General features: G+C 39.2%; 1 protein-coding gene across 4 annotated transcripts in view; it reads left to right on the plus strand.

Annotated features, from left to right (window-relative positions):
* GALNT1 (polypeptide N-acetylgalactosaminyltransferase 1) overlaps positions 1–12,090 on the plus strand; it is an 88,547-nt gene extending 76,457 nt beyond the window's left edge. For all 4 annotated transcript variants that reach the window (XM_064443274.1, XM_064443273.1, XM_064443275.1 and 1 more), the window contains 4 exons: positions 6,848–6,987; positions 8,047–8,145; positions 8,875–9,009; positions 10,718–12,090. In XM_064443274.1, coding sequence (XP_064299344.1) covers positions 6,848–6,987; positions 8,047–8,145; positions 8,875–9,009; positions 10,718–10,864 — 521 coding nt within the window. In that variant the 3' untranslated portion in view covers positions 10,865–12,090. The remainder of the gene's footprint in view (positions 1–6,847; positions 6,988–8,046; positions 8,146–8,874; positions 9,010–10,717) is intronic.
* The last annotated feature ends 7,718 nt before the right edge of the window (positions 12,091–19,808 follow it).

Below are 19,808 nucleotides of genomic sequence, written 5' to 3' on the forward strand. Positions count from 1 at the left end.
TGTTGTTTAAAAAACAAACATAGCAGACAAGCTTTGGGTCGCTGTAGACATCCTCTCTAAATACTTGAGACATTAGAGACATTTGACTTGAAACACTAAGTGGAAGTTCTATATGCCACATCTGCTTTTTCAAAGATGTATCTTTAAAACTAGTATTTTCTTATGACTTGCTTATTAAACCTGCATTAGTATTGAAATTTAAAAGCTGTAACAGTGTAGCGTGCATCTGAACAGTATAAAATTTTAGATTACAGGTTTTTAGAATACTTGAGAGAACAAATGACTGCAGATTTTGTCTTAAAGAGAAAGCATTACTCAAGACTGTAGGATTTTTTTTTAAATTTTTTTAAAGGAGGATTTTGCTACTCAAAGCTTTTTAGGTGAAATCAGAAGCTAATGGCTTGTGGTTACCGCCTTGTGTTGTTAACAAAGCATTATGAATTCAAACATGACATGCACAGACATAATTCAGAAAAGTTATATATGAATAGGTGGAATAATTTTTGGTTAAGACTGCTCTTACGCATCCATGTCGAGCTAGATTTTAAGATATACTAAGTAGCTGGAACACCTAACTATAAAAATAACCTGATTAAAACCAATGTAAATTACTGAACACCATGATAAGGCTCTATTACTTCATATATAATCTCTATAGTTCTTCCATTTCATGTGGTAACCATAAGCTACAAAAGGAGTTCTACTGTTTGAATTTTGTAGGATTGTTGTTTTGACAGGACTTTCTTCCATAGCTTTGCAGTATTTTGGAATATGCATGCATTCCTTTGTTGGAGAAAAGGAATGAAAGAATTTAATTAAAAATAGAATACAGTAAAACTTTTGAAAAGGTGAAAGTAACTTAAGCTGTTATCTATAACTGCACTGTATAATGCCTTTCCTTTCAAAAGATGCATGTCTGCATAGTTTGTATGCTAATAGCCTGAACGGTCAGTGGATAGGGATGTGTTCTTGCCAAGCTCATCTTAGAGCATCTGCACCTGCTGACTGGCACATGATCTCATTTGTGTACCCATATCCGTATGGACACTGCCCTAAAGTTTCATACTAGAATTTCAAAGTGTTTCAAGAATGGCATCATATAGTACTTAAACAAATTGGGTCATTCTGAAATTGGTTTGTTGCCTGGGGCTGTGAAGAGAATGGTTAGTACTGTGGTTCATTCTTAGCTATAACACCTATTGTTTAGAGAATGAACACATAAATGTACTTAGCGCTGCTCATGCCCCTCACCCTGCAAAGCCATATAAGTTGTGAGAGCCAGTAGGTATTAAAGAGAAAAGATTACTATTTTGGGAAGTTCACAAACACTTCACTGTTGCTATTCTGGTATCTCCAATCTTACTTGAGTGTTGCAAACCCAGATTTTCCCTGTTGACAGCAAATAACATCAGTGTAGATTTCAGTAAGTCCTTCTGGCCATCAGTTGTCTTAAGAATCCAGTGAATCTCTGCTACATTGGCTCATTTAGCCATACTCTGCTTTTGAAGGCATCCTTCTAATATAAAAATTTAAATGTTCAGTACTTGCAGAATGATGGTGTAGTGACCCTCTGGCAGAGTAAGCAGCCTGTGAAACTCTTTGCTAGTATGATGTGTACTTTCAATATTACTGTGACAGCGTCACGAGTTCTTGCAAGGAGCGAGGTGAGGATTTTTTAGCTGATGCTGGTTTACAAGCCTGGGTGCATATGAGCAAGGAAAACAGGCAGAAAACCTCTGTGCACTGAAGTTTTTTCTCATTAGTTGACATGGATGAGGAAATTGGATTTTGAAGGAGGTAATATACTGACAGGCATCACTGAGCATAGCTAACAAGAAATGTGTTTCTTCCTTTATATCCTTTCTCTTCTGCTCCCCTAAGATAGTGAATCACAGAGGGATTGGTCCAGGAAAGCAAACCTAAGATTCTCAGGTAGCTTTCCCACTTCATATAATCTGTGTTGTCTGGAGGGGAAAAAAAAGGCTTTACTACTTGAATGATAGGAACTCAAGAGACGTTTTACTATTGATGTAATGTAGTTAAATGGAAAACTTCCCTCTTGAAAAGTAAGCCTGTAATCCTTTTTTCTTTAAGTACAGCCCAGTAGAAATTGTTACTTGCCTATTCTAAGCTTTCATGCATTTTAGAAGCCATCTCTCTGCCTGGAAGCAGTTAGGTACAGATGGAGGTTGGGCAGGAAAGTGCTGCAGCAGCTGCTGCTCAGCCAAAATCAAACCTATCTCATTGCATGCAACAGCTATTCTCCATGGCAGTAATGGCACTAGCTGTAGTCTCTTCTCATTAGCCAACAGTTTTCCTCACAGTCATCTGTTACAGCAGGGTGCTGTTTCCCAGGCCATTTCGTCTTAGGCTTTCAGAAAACAGATACAGTATGTGCCAGTGAATAGTCCAATTCCCAGTTCCAGTCATTCTGTTCTGCGGACTCTGCCACTTTACTTCTAGTGCTGGCCTTTCATCACTTTCTCCAGTCTAAAACACTAGGACTGGATTGTCCAAGGTGAGGCTTCAGGAGATGGCGATGTCAGTCTAACAGCTTGCTGTGAGGAGACTGCCTTGCTTTTCATGGCAGGTGATAGGGCTTCATCTCCCCTTGCTTGTTGGTTGTTCATATGTGTCAAGTGATTTGACTTGCTGAACTTGTCAGGATTATTTGCCCTGTGGGCTGGCTCTCTACTGGTTATCACCTGTGTCAGCACAGGAGGTGCAGTGTGAATCCACAGCTGAGCAAGGGAAAGCTGCCCCTTTTTGCAGCAGCAGCTGCGAAGCATCAGGCTGGCTTACCACAGCTAACTCCCCCTAACCTTCTCCTAACTACTAATTAATGATAAACTGACAATTGTGGAGTTTATTGGTATCCTTAGTCTAAAGGTAAAGCATGGATACTTTCACACTGTGTGGTTTCCCTGTGCTGCGAGTCTGGGTTCCAACACCGACATGCATGCTCCTGCTCTTTGTCCAGTGTACATCCTTGTCATTCAGCAGCTTCTCATATCCCAGCTGGTGAGCTGAAGGCATCCTGAAAAGCAGCTCCAATGAGCTTGGGTAAAGCCTCGTCTAGCTTGTATGGAAATTTTATTGTTGACCAAAAATTTGCCCCAGAAGGTATCTTCAGTTGCACTGGGGCTAAGTGCTGCACAGGCAAAATGCCTGAAAAGACAGCAGTGCAGAATTACCTGAGCAAGAGCCATCTAGCACAGGTGTAGATGTGTTATCCTGAAAGCTGGATCAGTAGGACTACTTTCTAATCGCTGCATGCGCTTGTCTCTAGCCAAGCATGGTAAGTCAAGGTTCAGTAGGCACAGACTGGAAATGGATAACGTTTTTATTTATGGTTGATAGGGAAGACAGAAGGGACTGAGTCCACATTTTACAATGTAGCTAAGGCTATGTTAAAAATATGTACTGAGCAATTACATGTGTTCTTGTTTTCAGCTAGTAGTCTTGTGATTCTGTGATTCCCTATTAGCATTAATTGGGAGTGCAAATAATGTAGCTATTAAAATTGGTCTTAAATGATTATTGAGTTTCATAATACTAAATAAAAACAAGTTCTATGATTTTTACAGAAGGCTAGTTTTAGATTAAACAGGTTTCATACTGTGATTTTGAAAATGATTGAGCAATTTATAATCATGATGAAAACATCATGCTCCTTGTTTTTTTCCTAAAGCAGTTTAGCATAAATATATTGCCGCACATTGAGCTTGGCAAGCAAATCTGCAGCTCTTGAAATTTTGAGGATGGCAGAGCTGTTGCAACACAACCGATGGGAAGCTTAAATATAAGGTGGCAAAGAAAATTAAACTGAAGAAGCAGTATTCTACTGATAGACATCATTATATGTATGTCTTTGTAAAGGTGCAAGGGCCATTATATATTGCTACTCAGAGTAGTTTGGTACTGCATAACAAACTTCAAGAACAGTGACAGCAAAAGCAAGTGCTGAGATGAATCTTACATTTGTTCAAAAGAAATGGCGGTGGTGTAATTGGATGATTTGATGTGGGGTATCTTATCAATATTTATTTTCAAGTACATCTTTAAGCGTATGTGTGGAAAAGAGCATGTGAGTGTCCCACAGTAAACAGCAAGCTGTGTGACAGCTTGAATCATCAGGGAGGTCCAGGCTTTTAATATAATTAAGGTTTGGGGTTGGGAAGTTGGGGGGAAAACCACCATAGTGTGGTCAAGTAAAGACAACAGTAGCAAATACTGTTAAATACTATTTCAGGGGCTGGGGGGGAAGGGGTGGTGGCATACATTTTTTTTTTTTTATTAACTAAACCCAAATATTTGAAAGAACAACTAGTGGACATGATTGTTTTCCTCATGATGCACATACCTGTAGTCTGGCATAATTGTCTCCTGGGAGGAAGATTAGATCAAATTCTTGTCTTGTGTTTTGTCTTTTGGTTTTATTTTTTTTTTGCTGAACCTTTAAAAACTGGAAGGTATATGTCACTCTTGTGTGCATATGAATTTTACCAGTCTGTGGAAGAAATAATGACTTAATTTTTTTATATGCTTTATACTTTGCTTCCAATTTTTTCCCCCAAAAACAACTGTTACCCATAAGCTGCTGCTGCACCGTATAGTGCAAATGTATAGGAACTCTCAAGCTAGTTTTGAGGAATATAGGTAAGGTACCTGAAACCTAGGAAACAAAGTAATTCAGCCCTGTTAGAGGATACCCCTAAGGCAACTTTACCGGTTCTGCTATTCAGTCTATCCGCTGACCTAATGCTGACTGTAGTCTATGTGCCAGTGTATGGTTTTGTGCAGACCTAACTTCAGAGAGGATTTTTTTTTTAAATCTTTCAGACTAAAAAAGGTTAAATGGAATGTAATATACACCTCTTATTTCATTTTAACGGAAGGAAAACCAGCTGGCACTTTTCTTTCTACATGGTGACATTTAAAACTACTTTAAGAAACAGCATGCTTGTATGCTATTAGTATTACTTCTCATTTAATTCTGTATGATTGTGACTTTAATTCTAATTGCTGTTCAGTGATGTGACAATGCCTTAACAGCATTGTTTTCTGAAGGTCAGCATAGCAAACTGATGAATGAGTTTTGAGCATTGTAAGGTTGTAGTGAGGATGGCATGACAACTGTTTCATCCATCAGCGGCTTTTTCATCACTGAAAAATGAAGAACTCCATACTTAGCTGTGGTTGGTACGGTTGTCGTCTCCATCATCTTTTATCAGAGTGCTCCTTTTGGTGCAGAGCAAATATTTGCTTTGGTGAAGATAGGGCAGTGTTTCGGAGGTTTTCGGTTTGTCTTCTGTCTTTTGGTTTGGGGATTTCTTTTCTGACTGGAAAGCTCAGGCTGAAGTTTTCTGGGATCCTGTTCCGAGAGATTTTTAAATTTCGTTCACACTATGCAAAGTTTCCTTCAAAAAACAAGCTTTCCTTTGCTTTCATTCCCTTACCAATGTAGTTCTCTGGAATCTTTGTCAAAAAGTCTTTAGGTTTTCGAGTTTTTTTAAAATAACAATTTAAAAAAGCCTAGAGGCATGGCAAGAGTTTTTTCGTTCTGGAATATTGAAATTACTAATGTTTTTATTGATATTTACAAACATTTAACTGAAACTGTGCAGTTATCTGTCTTAATTGAGTAGAAACACACCATCTGCTGGCAGGTCGATTTAATAACACAGTATGCCAACTTAAAAATGTCTCAAACTGTTTCAAAAGGTCAACAATTTTAGAGGTAATTCACAGTCTTCTAAGTTAGAGGGATTTCTGAAAAATGCATGCCGTTGGAGGTCTGTGGTATGGTGGCCAGTTGAGCCATATTTGTGGTCTGTGAGGGGAATTTAAATTGCTAAAACTTGTTTTTGTTCCTTTTTGGTTTGGGTTTTTGTTTGGTTTGGGTTCCTTGTAGTGTGTTACTTTTGGCCTGTGTGGTATAGAGTGTAGTGTGGAAAACAGAAAAAGATCGTGATATTTGAAAGTTAGAAATTATCCTACCCTTAGTTAATATTACTGTAATATGAATGACCATAGTGCTTAATTCTGGTGAGGCTAAAATATCTACTGATCATGCATACCTTCCTCAACCCATCAGCAGATGGGACTTGTACAAATTAATTTTCAGGAGGAATTAAAACAACCCTAAAGGAGTGAGAAGATACAGGAAGAATGAGCACTTTGGTAAATGAGGAGCAAAGGAGAAAAAAGGCAAGCAAAATACCACAAAAAAAATTGATAACAGTCCTAATGGTGAACATACTTCCTGCAAATGCAGCAGTTACATTGTACAAATACTGAATTATTAAAGGGTTAGTTCCCTGTATGAAGGCTTCTTTCTGTTTCTTTGTGCAGTTAGATAGGTGATGAAGGGTCCAGCAGATGATACCTGGCTTTAACAGTATTAAATTAAAATGGAATTCTTCTTGCTCCATAGGAGACTGCTATGTTAAGCTGCATAGATATGCACCCCAGTTGCCATTGGGGATAGAATGGTGTTAGTGACTATAACAGTTTCAGGCTTTCTCCTCTGATAATTTAGTAAGCAACTGCATTCATATTGTTGCACACACCACAGGTAAGAAATTTTCCTGTGTAGTACAGATGTAGTGATTCCATCTTCTGTATAATTATCTGGAAAAAGAAGTCACAGATAGTGACTGATGTCCTCTCTGAGAATATGAACAGCATAATGCTATATTAAAAAAAATAATTTATTTGCGTAGAAATGACTTCCTAAAGAGAAAGTCTTCTGTGCAAGCAGTGTATTATACTGATGATTTTTGTATTAAGGGGAATTATGTAACATTTATTAACAGCCACTGAAACAGACTTTCTGTTTCTACAGGAGTTACTAAAGTTGATTATGGGGACATATCGTCGCGACTTGGTCTAAGACGCAAGCTCCAGTGCAAGCCTTTCTCATGGTACCTGGAGAATGTTTATCCTGATTCCCAAATTCCACGCCATTACTTTTCTCTGGGAGAGGTAAGATTTTATCTACCCTATGCGAAATACATTGTGCAGTAAGTTGTTTGTATTCTGAACTGAGTAGTGCAAAGTTATCTCCAGCAGGGCTCAAATATCTTGCACCTGTGTTCTTGTCATCTGTAAAATAATACATCTGGCTTCTCAGTGGGGCAGAAAACTGAACTTTGATATGCAGTACTGTAATTTGAATGTTTCCCCTTTTTTACTACATTACTAAATGTTACATAGAAGGGCTTTAGAAATATTCTTTCAGAACTGTATAGTTATGAATAACTCTGTATAATGTTCTCTATGTAGAGTATGAGCAGAGTTTTGCTTAGAAACTAAACCAGGTCAAACAAGGACTTTGCCAAAGAGCTTCCCTGAACTTTAGCCCCTGAACCTTCATCAGTGACCAGCAAATTTGGGTGATCCCTAAGACTTGCTGGGCAGTGGTAGTACAGATGATGCTGTCTTAAATAAGTAGGCGCCTGCTCTACCCTACAAGTCATGTTGAGCCAAATATTGAGCCTGTTGTGGGGTGATCTTGTATTGTTCGTTTTTAAAATAAGTGCTTTTAACAAACTGGAGCAGGCATTTGTGCTGCTGCATGACTATCAGGAGACGATACTCATGCCACTTACTATATAGCAATACAGGGGTTAAGGCTGTAACTCAAGAAGTGAGGAAATTGAACTGAGTTACCCATGACTTCAAAGGGAGTTAAACCCCCCGTGCCTGGGGCAGTACTTGAAAATTTCTGAAGGTTTTAGGCTGGAGACTCAATTGTGTCCATTCTGTTGTAGCTGAGTCTTTGAGCAAAAGGAGTCCCCAAGACAGAAAGATCCCCAAAAGAAAGCAAAGAAACAAACATGATTCTGTAACCTGGTAGCTTGAACATTTGCTTCGAAGTTTGAGTCTCAAACAGTGGTCTCTCATTTTAGTACAGTTCCTATATTTTACACTTCGTACACACAACCTGTGGTGTATAGCAGAGAGAACTGGTTTCAGTGATGTTTGATCTGGACCTAATTCCCTTCTAAAAATAACAACCTTTGTGCTCTTTTTCACTCCCAGATAAGAAACGTGGAGACAAATCAATGTCTGGATAACATGGCAAGAAAAGAAAACGAGAAAGTTGGAATCTTTAACTGCCATGGAATGGGTGGCAATCAGGTAACAATTTTTATTAAAAATTATCTTAATGTAGTCAATTATTTGGAACACTGCTCGTCATCGGGACAATTCTTCAATCTTTCAGTAGTTATCTTCAAAATATACTGAAGTTATAAAGTTTAGGAAGCTGTCATTGAAGAAGATGCATATAAGAGGAAATGCATGAAATTTGCTGGTGGCTTGTCATCTGTAGGTTTTCAGGGCCTGACTGCAATAGGTTTTTAGATCAACTTTCGAGTCAAAAATGAAATGAGGGGAGGAGGAGACCACTATAGACTAGACCTCACCTCCTGTTAGGTTCCCTGGAACAGTCTCCTGGTTAGACCTCCTGATGGGCATTGTTACTTTTAAAAAAATGCCTGTACCTGAAATGCTGTTTTAATGTTCATTTTTCTGGGTGTCAGTTCTGGAATTTAACATCTGGTTTTTTGTTCTACTTATAGTTCTTGATTATTTGTTTTCCAATACGTAGAGATTGCCTGTATTGGGGATCCTTCTGTTTCTATTTAGAAAGCAGCCTGAAATGTTAAAAAAATGTCAATTTTAACAGAAGAGCTTGTTCATATAGTGTTTATATTTATTCCTTAAAAAAAAGTAATCTTTCTATATATGATGAAGGGAAAAGAAAAAAATTTTAGTGGATATTAATGAAGTAATGCACAAACATTCCCCCTTCTACCTGCCTCCGTTGAACTTTTTTTCAGTTCCTCTCATTCTTTTTCTGTCTAGGTTTTCTCATATACTGCCAACAAAGAAATTCGAACAGATGATTTGTGTTTAGATGTATCCAAACTTAATGGCCCAGTAACGATGCTCAAGTGCCACCATCTAAAAGGAAATCAGCTTTGGGAATACGATCCAGTGGTAAGTCTTATGACTTGTGACATTAAAATGAGATGACTTGGGTTTTTACATGAGCCTACAGAGCAACATATTCCAGTGTGGGACCACTATTTGACAGTCAAAATGGGAAACAAAGTGAGGGTTATGTTCCCTCTGTTATTAATTCATGGTCTGGTCACTCAATGGGTATCTGTACTGATTTAATTACCTGGTGAGTTTTGGGGGAGCTTTTGGAAGAGTATTTTCAATGTGCTTTTGGATCCACTGGAGAAAGATAGGCTGCTAGTGTAGTGTTGTGTGATGAGATCAACAATGGAAAAGTATTCCAGGTAATTTCCAGTCCATATTACTGGACCAGTAAAAGATAATGCTAACACTCTTGTGACCTGGTGGCTTATCTTGCACAAGGGAAAAAAGGTTACAGGTTGTAGTTGTAAAACATTAAAAGAATTTACTTTTCTAATTAAAAATATTATCATCCCAAAATTACAAGGAAGATTTTACATTTCTAATCATGGTATGTTTAAGGTACAGATTAAATTTGGGTCTTGTTCCCAAGTCATTCTTGGTTTTTATGTAGTTAGCTTACCTGACTTAAGTAAATTAGATGAGTAACATTAATACATCCAGTTGATTCACCAAACACCAAGTGCTTTTTATTTTGTTTTCTACCTTATCAACAGTAAGAACACTATCTCTAGACACCTAATTGCAATAGTCTGTCTTGCAATGATTGCCACAGACTGTAAAACAGACTTACCCTGTGCTGATCCTCAGCCATAAGTTTGGTTGTATGTGTTTTTTCTCTTTATTCTGTCAGTGGAAATCTAGGTGAAGTTTTCAGAACTTTACTGAAAGCTGGCTAATAAAGCACAAAAACAAGTTAGAGAATACACAACAAGAAGCCCTGCACGCATAGTTGGGTGATTTTTCTGTAGCGTTTTTTCCTTCTGCCTCTGTTCAGAAGGCATGTAAGAAGACCTTTTCCATTAATATCTACCAGGAAGAAAAAGGTGGGGGGAGAACTTTGTATTAGTTATTTGTCTACTTAAGTCTGTTCCAACTCCCTTCTTCATTCCTCAGCTCCTGTATGAGTGCAGGAGATTGATGTGCTCAGGTTTTTGGTTGGGTTTTTTTTACCCTTTGCAGGTTGTGCACATAAAGCCTGCCTGTTCTGCCGTGTTTCAGTCAGTCCGGTGTCCTGGTTGTGCTGCTGAGTGAGAGAAGAAGCACTAATAGTAATGCCAGTCAGTACCATAGACAAGTTGATGCACTGATGAGTATCCGTAGTATGATGGCAGGAAATGCAGCTTCTGAAGAGCTCTTTTCCATGACAGTAGTGCCGAGGTAGATGGAGTATGGAAGATTGCTTAAGTAAGATTAGGTATTGGAAAAGATGTGTGTGAATTTGCTCACATTTTTAAAAACTCCTCAAAGATCCCTAATTGTATAGTCCTATTTAAAGAATGGTGGATATTGCTTGATAAAGAACATAATTTAAAAGTTCAGATAGTTCTTGTTTTCAGGAAGCAATGTTTTTAGTATCTAGAACATCAAATAGCATATTTAAGTGTTCTTTAGGATTGGGATCTGCAGTCAGTAACCAAAGGGTCTTGTCTAGGTCCTACTTACGTATGGAAGAATTTTAATGGCCACTAGAAACTTCTTGGTTAGCTTATGCCTGGTGATTTTTTTGTTTTAAAAACTAACTTTTTATTTTGTCTTCAAGAAATTAACCCTGTTGCATGTGAACAGTAACCAGTGCCTGGACAAAGCCACCGAAGAGGACAGCCAGGTACCCAGCATCAGAGACTGCAACGGCAGCCGTTCCCAGCAGTGGCTGCTCCGCAATGTTACCCTTCCAGAAATATTCTGAGAGGTTCTAAAGAAAAGCAAGGATTGACTGGGCTACCTCGGCTGATACTTTGGCTACGCTGTTAAGTAGCAACAGAAGAAACTTCTGCTCGGCAGAATCCACAGTTCATCAGCTGTTAGAACTCCTGCAGCTTCTCAGTAGCTGTGAACCAGCCTTCCTGTATAAGGATGTGAAACTACCACACATACTAGTGAAACTGCGCCCACTGATGTTTACAAGATCGAAAGAATTTCTTCCGGCAGATAATTTAGAGAACGTTTGGACAGTGGAAACATAATCAATGAAATAGTCTCTCTGAGGAGCTGCATATCGTTGTAGTTTGCTTGCACATCAGTAACCTCTGCTGAAAGTGCTGTTGTAATGAAGAAAGTTCCAAGAATTTTTTTTCCTGGTTAGCAGTGGTAACCAGACTACTAAATATAGATCCAGAAATAAATGAAAGAGCGGGAAACCGGATTCAGTAACACGAAATAAGAATTCTGTGGTTTAAAAACAAAAAGTAAACAGGGTTTAATGGAAACTAAATCAGAACTATGAAAAGTACAATTTGTTATAGTGAAGTATCAAATTTATATGTAGATTTTATACCTCAGTAGGGGAAAATAACTAAGTCAAAAAGCAATTGTTTCCCTTTTTCAATTGTGTGATAATCCATAAATACTATTTTTCTTTTTCTGGTGGGTCTAAAATTATTTTGGGTGCAAACAAAATGAGCATAAGAATAAACTTAGCTCTTGAATGTCAGATCAACTTTTTTCCTTTTTTATTTTAATTTTTTGGCTGTTGGAATTGTATCTTTTTATTACTGTCTGAAAACTGGAGGTTAACATGCTGTCTAACTTCTGTTTTTTCCCCAGACCTGCCATTTCAGTTTATACTTGGGTCAGTCAGCTTATGGACTTTCATGGCCAAACAGAAGATTTAAGTACACTTTGAAATTAAGTTAACTTGATGGAATATGCTTAGTGCCCAAGACTCATACTACTGTACTACAGTTTTGTTTTCATAGCAATAAAACTTTTGTTCCTTGTTTGGTTTCAGTCATCAGAAAGCCAGAAGAAAAGATACATGATTTGAGTAGCAGGAGATCAGCAAAACTGAAGGTTTACTGGAATCCTTTTTCACTTCATATTCAGATGTGCTTCATTGTCAAGTGCATATTTAGATTAGACTCTGAATTGTAATGTTGATCTGCTGCTTTTTTTCTAATAAAACCTAAAGGAAAAATAGCTAAATTGGCATGGTTTTTAAAGTTAACATAGCCAAAAGCAATATGACTATGTCATTACATTGGTCTGCATTTTTAAACTGAATTGCTTTGTTTTGTTAAGAAAAATCTGTGTGGGCTGATCTTGAAAACAAGCCACTGAACGCTCAGAGTATACATTGAATTTTCTTTTGGAAAGAAAAATGAAATTTGCTTAATGGAGAGGATATTTTTATGATAAATGTCATTGTTTGGCCAACTGTCCTGTAAAGCAAATTAAACCTAGACTCATGCAAAAGTTGTGTGGAATTATGTTTGGCTGTTATGGCCATTTTAGATTTGCTATTCCAAGTTGCTTTAGTCCGTGTTATCTCTGTTATTTCTGCAGCGGTACACAGGAGTTCTCATACAGAAAGCAGGGGAAGTGTTAACAAAACTGCAGTATTATGTTGCTACTTGAAAAATACATAGGATGAGTTGATATGGGATTAATATCAGATATAGCATCTAAATATGTAACTGTATTTCATTGACCCCTCTTTTTGGATAGCCCTGCAAATCTTACGAGGTCAGAGTGGATTTATGAAAGTAATGGTATGGTGTATTTATCAGAAAGATACTGAAGTGTGCCCAAATGACTTTAAAAAAAAAAAAAAGTGAAGATTTATTCCTTTGGTACAGTCAGTGAAGAGGATGGGGATGGATGACCGTGTCATCATTTGTAATTGATACATTTTCTTGCTCCTTAGACCCTCTGTTGTCCCTCCTGCTTTTACGCTGTTTCTGAAGTACAGTTTGTGGTTGTCTGATCCTGTATATTAGCCCACTGAAATACTGTTTGCAGCCTTCTGTTTTGTGGGGGGTGGGTAAAATGGCATTATAATTAGTTCAGAAACAGTATCCCAAACTCAAAATACATTCCTTTGAAAACGTTGTCAATAAAGAGGCTCTAAATCAGAGGTGGGTAACCTGTTGTGGAATTGGAAGCAGGAGCATCAGAAGTACAGTGTAAAAGTATTGTAAGTTTTTAAAATATCTTGAGTGTTTCAGATCTCATAATTACATGTGGCACATCACTGAACACACAAAACCGAATACATTTTCACATTACTTTTTTAACACTTATGGTTACCGCTGTGATATCCCGTTAACAAAACTTAAGTGCCATGGCTTGTAATGTAACTAAACGTGTAAGCAGGCTTCAGTGTTACTATGATTTTGACCCTTATTAATTTGACAAGTCGTTTGAATATGTTGGGCAAATAGAACTGCATCACACAACTGAAAATCCACATATTAAGTTGTCACTTTCAGAAAGATGTAGTAGTAGTCTGATTTCTAGCCTACGCCTTACCAATCTATACCTGTAAAGGTAGCCCTCTTCCCCTGCTGAATACAGGGAGGGCAAGCAGCAGACTGGAGAGTGTCTGCAGCCTCTAGGTGTTTGGCTAAAAACCCCTTTAGCTCAGCCAGCCCTGTGGTGGGGTAACTGGTGGTGATTGACTAGCAGTGGGCTGTGCTTAGCTTGCTCGTCTCGCCACAGCACGTGCTCAGCAGTTGCACTGTCTTGGTGGGCAGCGCAGGGCTCCTGCACAGATTGCCTGTCCCTCTAGTAATGTGCGTTTTGAGTACTCTGTTTTAAGCACCTTTCAAACATGGCCACAGAATAGCTTCGCCCAGACAGTCCTCTTCTAGATTCTCTTACCAGCAAATGTGGTGGCTGTTGTCGGAGCTCCCTGCTGAAAGTGAGCTGCCTCAGTGACCCTGTTTAGCTGTCATCTCCCAGTGGTGGTCCTTCACTTGCAGGCATAGTACCTGCATGTCCCAGATCTGAATAGGAATATTACTTGACTCTATCCTTTCAGAGTTACAGGCATACTTAATTCCGTTCCGCCTAATCTGTCTTCCCATACTGGTGTCTTTGGTTGGAATTTTTAGAACCTCCGTAGCTATTTTTATTTAACCTGATCTGGGGGGAAAAAATGTTTTCCTTACTGTGTAACATACCTGTGTTATTGGGCATATGAATAATTTCTAGAAATCCCACTCTGCTTTCTATGCCTCTGCATTTACAGCTGCTTTGTTCAGATCAGATGTAGGAGGTAAAAAAAAGACCACTGCTGTCTTATTTGACGTTGATAGCAAATACAAACAGGGTAAGCGGGGGGAAAAAAATCAGCAGTCGTATTTTGAAGAGAATCATTATACTCTTTGTCCTTCTGTCCCGCATTCAGTGGATTTAGCATGACTTTCCTGTGCGTGCCCTGAAGACAGTATTCTGTTCTCCATCTCTCTCATTTGCCTGTGTGAAGACATTTATTGAGAAACACCAGTGCCTTTTAACGGAGTTCAAGTGTATTACGTATTGTGGTACAAACTTTGGATAGCGGCGCTGTGCCAGCTCTGATTAGGTCATCTTCAATGTGTTTAGATACTGAAAGTTACAAAACGGGTATCCGTATGTACATACAGCTGTGAACGTTTTTGTCTTGATCTGCCAGTTTGTTTTATTAGTATGAAATGCAGTATTTTAGTAGATTTATTTTTATGGTAGTACTATTCAAAAGGGCTTAGCAGTTGCTTTTCATTATATCACAGCAATGAAACTATTCTGAGATACGTACTGTAAGCAAAAGAATCTATATGTTACGAGTTAGCAGAAAAATAAGAATCTTTCTAGTTCTTACTCTGCAGACTGCTTCTTAGTTCTCTATTTGTTCAGGTAATGAAATGCATTTAGAGAGACGAGCAAAACCTTGGCAGATTTGTTCTGCCATATTTCCCACCAAGGTAAGTAAGGACACACAAGTATGCTTCAGAAGATTGACTGAGTAATAGCTACTCAAAGCTTTCTTTCATTTAAAAGTATGGAGGAATTGTTAATACAGTAAAGAAATGCTGGGAAATATAGTTGTTTAGATTTTAATAGCTTTAGGCACCTTGCATTTTATTTGAATTTAATTGTAGTATTAGAGATTTAGGGTCAGACAGGCGTATGTCAGGTTACAATCGTCAAACTTGCCACAAGGTCAGAGTGCTGTTTGCTCTCAGGTCTATAAGAACATTTCTTAAAATTATCTTAAAGCAAATGTTTCCCAAGTTTTTGCCTAAACGCTCTGATAATTGAGAATTGATCAACTAAACATAGTTGTGATGTTATGTGAAGATGGTGCACGTGGTGTCCAGTGCTTAGAATAGCAACACTTTCTGTGTAACTAAAATTTTTTTCAGTGTAGAAAATAGAAGTGGTACAATAGTAGGTTATCTAGAGACTAGAAATGACGACATCGAGATAATAACTTACTACACCGCTCACTGCTTTTCTTCTTTGAATCTTGGAGAATGCATTTGTAGCATTCTGTGTACATTTCATGCAGTGACAACTGATCCTCGCCACGCTGAGCCAGTCAGCCAGGTGGTGCTTGTCCGTATCAAAACGGAACTGAGATCAAAGCAAGCTGCTACTTCTGACAGTAATCCAAGTAATTGCCATAGCATCAGTTCAGGGCATAGGTAGTAACCTGCCTCTGAAGTGGTCATTATTGGCGTTGTTACCTCTGCCTCCAAAGCAACTAGTGAGACACACAGAACAACTTCCTTCTGTTCAGTTTTAAAAGCATGATCTTTCTTCCAGTAGATGGATATCTTTAGGAGTTCTCAAATAACCTTGATATTATTCATGCTTAGTATTCTTCAAAAAAGCTTTTTGGTCTCACCTCTTGCGGAGTTCTGTCTTATTTTTATCACCTTTCTCAGAGTCTTTGTTTTTATTATTATTATTTCAAAGATTGGATTATAGGTTTTAAGGTACGGATGAGTTCATATATTGCTATTCAAGATGCGCGTTATTTCTGTGTTACCCATTGAGCATTCTAATAGTGCATTAAGTAAATGTTTTTGTGAGGTGATCCTCAGTGGCATTTTAGTCTTCTGAACATTTAGCTTAATACACAGGACTGTAGAAGTAATTCTCTGTTCCATTTTGCGTTAAGTTGAATTTATAAATTTTTTCTTTCTTTCCTTGTATGCTGTTTAAACACCTAGCTTTGGTTATTTTACTGTCTTAAATAACTTGGTCTTCTTTCTCAGTACTTAACGATACTGGTTCAGTCACAAGTTTGACATTCCCGCTTTTGCTTTCCTCTCGGGTTGGAATGGACCTCTGCAGGCCACGTGGTCCAACCCCCTGCAAAAACAGTCCTGACTTGAAAGTTAGATCAGGTTGCTCAGAGTCTTGTCCAGTCAAGTTCTCAGTATCTTGAAGGACAGCAACTTCTGGCCAGCCTGTTTGTGTTTGACACCTCTCATGGTGAGTGAAGATTTGCCCCCCCAATACCTGATCAGAATTTCCTTTCCTGCAACTTGTCTGTTGCCTCTCATCTCTTTGCTGTGCATTTCCAAGTTGATCATAAATCTTTACTGTTCAGATACTCTGCTGTGTCACTTCCCTGTTTCTGGGACTATAACCAGTTGGCCGTGTATAGTTTATATACTGAAAGTGAACTACTAGCAGGAAGGAGGTTAAACCAGTGTTCTAAGAGACTTCACCACTGCTTCCTCTGAATTCTAGAAATACGCCTTTCCTACAAACTTGACTTTGGCAAAGGCAGCACCTATCCTGTGATGTGGTCCAAGAGAAACTCTTGGGTCCGTGTCCAGTCCACAGGAAGTGGGGAAGGAGCCCAGCCTTCATTGCTGCGGCGACTTCAGCATTGGAAATATTCAGACCAAAGAATTTGAGAACAAGTTTTGTAGTTGCCTTGGCTGCACGATGAAGGGATCTGGATTGTTTCAGAGCAGAAACCTTGTTTCAAGTTCAGCGAAAACAGGAAGAATTTTCTAGCTGCTGTTTTCTGTCATGGTTTTGATGTATGTGAATTGATTAATCAGGGTATCCAGGTCTCTAATGGATCTTTTTGGTCTGAAAACGTTTTCAGGTAGCTAATCAGATTAGCAAAGCGGTAGTTTAGATCCGCGCCGGTTCGGCGGCCACAGCTCAAATGACCAGCTCTGGCGGTAAGTATTCTAGGATTTCGGGATATGACAACTGTTACTATAGGTGATTATCGTGATATTGTAAGTGTGGGCTTGTTGAATGCCCATGAACCCTTCACTAGCAATTTCTCCTGTAGTCTTTTAAGTCAGGAAAGTGCTGGGAGTTGAAAGTGACATTTCCATTACCAGGGTAAAGAACCTCTCCCCACGTGAAATGAAAAAAGAAATGTATCCTTGAGGCACTGAGATCAAGTTGCACATGTAATTCCATTCAGATGTGGCTGTACTAATATGATGAATGAACTGGAGACAAATCTCAAAACCAAAAATCTTCTCTCTCATTCCCAGATGCTGAAAACCACAGGAACCAACTCTGTATTACCCATATTTATGGCTTGCTTGAACGTAGTAGCTCTCAAAAATTACCCTTTGTAGTCAAAGCCAATCATTCTTCTGATCTGGCCTGGGATTTTTTTGTGAACTCGAATATGAATTGCTAAAAGAAAAAAGCAAAGAATTATTTAATTACAGATTGTGCATATGTGCATATTTCTGTGAAGTAGTTTAGACAAAGCACATTAAACCACTTCAATTATAACTGAAGTTCAGCCCCACAGCAGGAGTTGTGTACACCCTGTCACTTGAGAGGCTGTTTTACTTCTGTATTATCTGTTATAGGCATGCTTAGCCCTGCCTGTCATGTTTGGTGCGTAAGATGTAGTCAGTGCCATCCCAAGCCTGCTCGGTCAGGTCCCTGGCGCAATGAAATGCTTCATTGTTCTCGTTCCTTTTCATGGTTCTGGACTGCTAGGAGGCATTGCATGCCGCCACCTCCTCTTCTCTGCGTTGTATTCTTGCCTTGAAAAGTGCATTTGGGCTCTGTGCTACAGTGCTGAAACACATCCTCAAGGAAATTGTATCTTCTCCTGAGCCATGGGTTTTGTAGAAACCAAGCCCCAAAGGTCCGGGGTGCTTTTTTTGGCTGACGACTTAGCAGAGACTGGATGTCTTGAATGTGTCACGGTCAGTCCCCTAAGACATGCTTTGTTTCCCTGTTGCTTCAGTCCAGTTGGATCAGTGGTCTTCCAGCCTCATGAAAGCTTAAGAGGCCATTTGAGTATAATGCATTAACTCGATTCCTGTTGTCAGATTTATGACAAACGTTAGGGGTAATCTTAAGTAGTCACTGACATCACTAAAAAGAAATTGTTTTCTTCAGGTTCCCAAAAATCCACCACCCCAACCCCGCTCCAGCACTTTGTGAATTATGAAGGGGTTTTTTGGGGGCTTTGTGAGGACAGTAACTGGAGGTGACTCTTCAACTATGCTCAGGTGTAGGCATTTTAGAGCTACTGGTATGCTCCAGCACACCTGGTCTCCTCTGTAGTTGGTGTTGGAAGCCCCTTGCCTGCAAGCACCTCTGCTCCTGCTGCCACCATGCTGCCACTGTGCAACACATTGTGGACAGGTGGGTCCACCTTCCCTTCACTTACTGCCACAACAGGTGCCTGAAGATTGCAGACCTGGTTGCAACAGCCTGGGTGGATGGATGGTTTCATTTTTAAGGTTACAGACTACTGACTGAAATGTTTTCTTTTTTGGTGCTTGAACTGATTTGATACTCAGTAAGGTGGGAGCCTCTGCCCCATTTTTGCCTAGATAGCTAGTTAAAGGTGCTTCTGTATGAGGCATTTGCTTAGAAGAGAACCAGCTTGTTGGTTCATAAAGGGAGGGGAGGCCACATTATTCTGAACAGTGGACAAGTGATACCTTTTGCATGGTGTTTCATTAGTACCTGCTGGGGTGTTACATGCAGCTGGCATCACCATGTAAGCAGCTGGTGTAGTATCCATAACACAGCAAAATGTTGTGCTTTGGTGTAGAAGCAGTTGACAACTGACATGTTGGTGCACTGAGCCTCAGATTTGCTTGTGGCTCATTTACTGCGTACTCTGAATATTCTGCTGCTTGGGCTGAACTGGTTCAAGTTCCCATATCTCATGTAGGGAATATCAGACAAATGCGTAATGGACTTTCCTCCAGACATGGGTCCATTTGAGTCTGGCTGTTAATTGTGTGTTTGACTTGGATATCAACAAGACGTGTTAATTGTTCTCATCCTGTCAGTGATGTGATTCTGGCTGCAGGACCAGAAAGGCTGATGTACAAGTTTCTTTTATTTTTCAAAGAGATGACAGAACTAGACTCATAGTAATGATGGCGATGTGGTGATAATCAGTGTGGTTTGGTGGGGATTGTAGCGATAGTGGGAATGTCTCTATTGCTCTCTCAAAACTGTTCAGTGATGCTGTCCCAGACCTGATGGAGAACTGTAGAGCTCTGTGCCTCACAGTTCTCCTGTGCTTGATCATGGACATGGGTGCAAGACAGCTCTTTTAGGAGCGTATGTCTCTTCTGCCTTGCAAGATATTCTAATCTCTTGCAAAAAAGATTACACAGTGTGTGCCTATGTATGCTTTTCAGCATGCTGTTCTTAGAGTTTAATATTGCTGGTTAAAGCAGTGGGAACTGGAGGAGACGGGTTTGTCCTTCAGTTTGCAGATGTCATGTTGTAAAGGGTTTTGGTTTTGTTTTGTGATCTTTGGGCTTGGGGTTTGGTGTGGTGTTTTGTTTTTTTTTTTTACTGTCCTTTGCTGTGTTCACATTCCATATTACAGCTCCATAAGGAAGTTAGATGAATCCTGCCTGTCCCCTGATGGAACTTGTCTGTGAAGATGTCTG

Source organism: Phalacrocorax carbo, chromosome 2 (genome assembly GCF_963921805.1).
Source record: "Phalacrocorax carbo chromosome 2, bPhaCar2.1, whole genome shotgun sequence".
Taxonomy (NCBI): domain Eukaryota; kingdom Metazoa; phylum Chordata; class Aves; order Suliformes; family Phalacrocoracidae; genus Phalacrocorax; species Phalacrocorax carbo.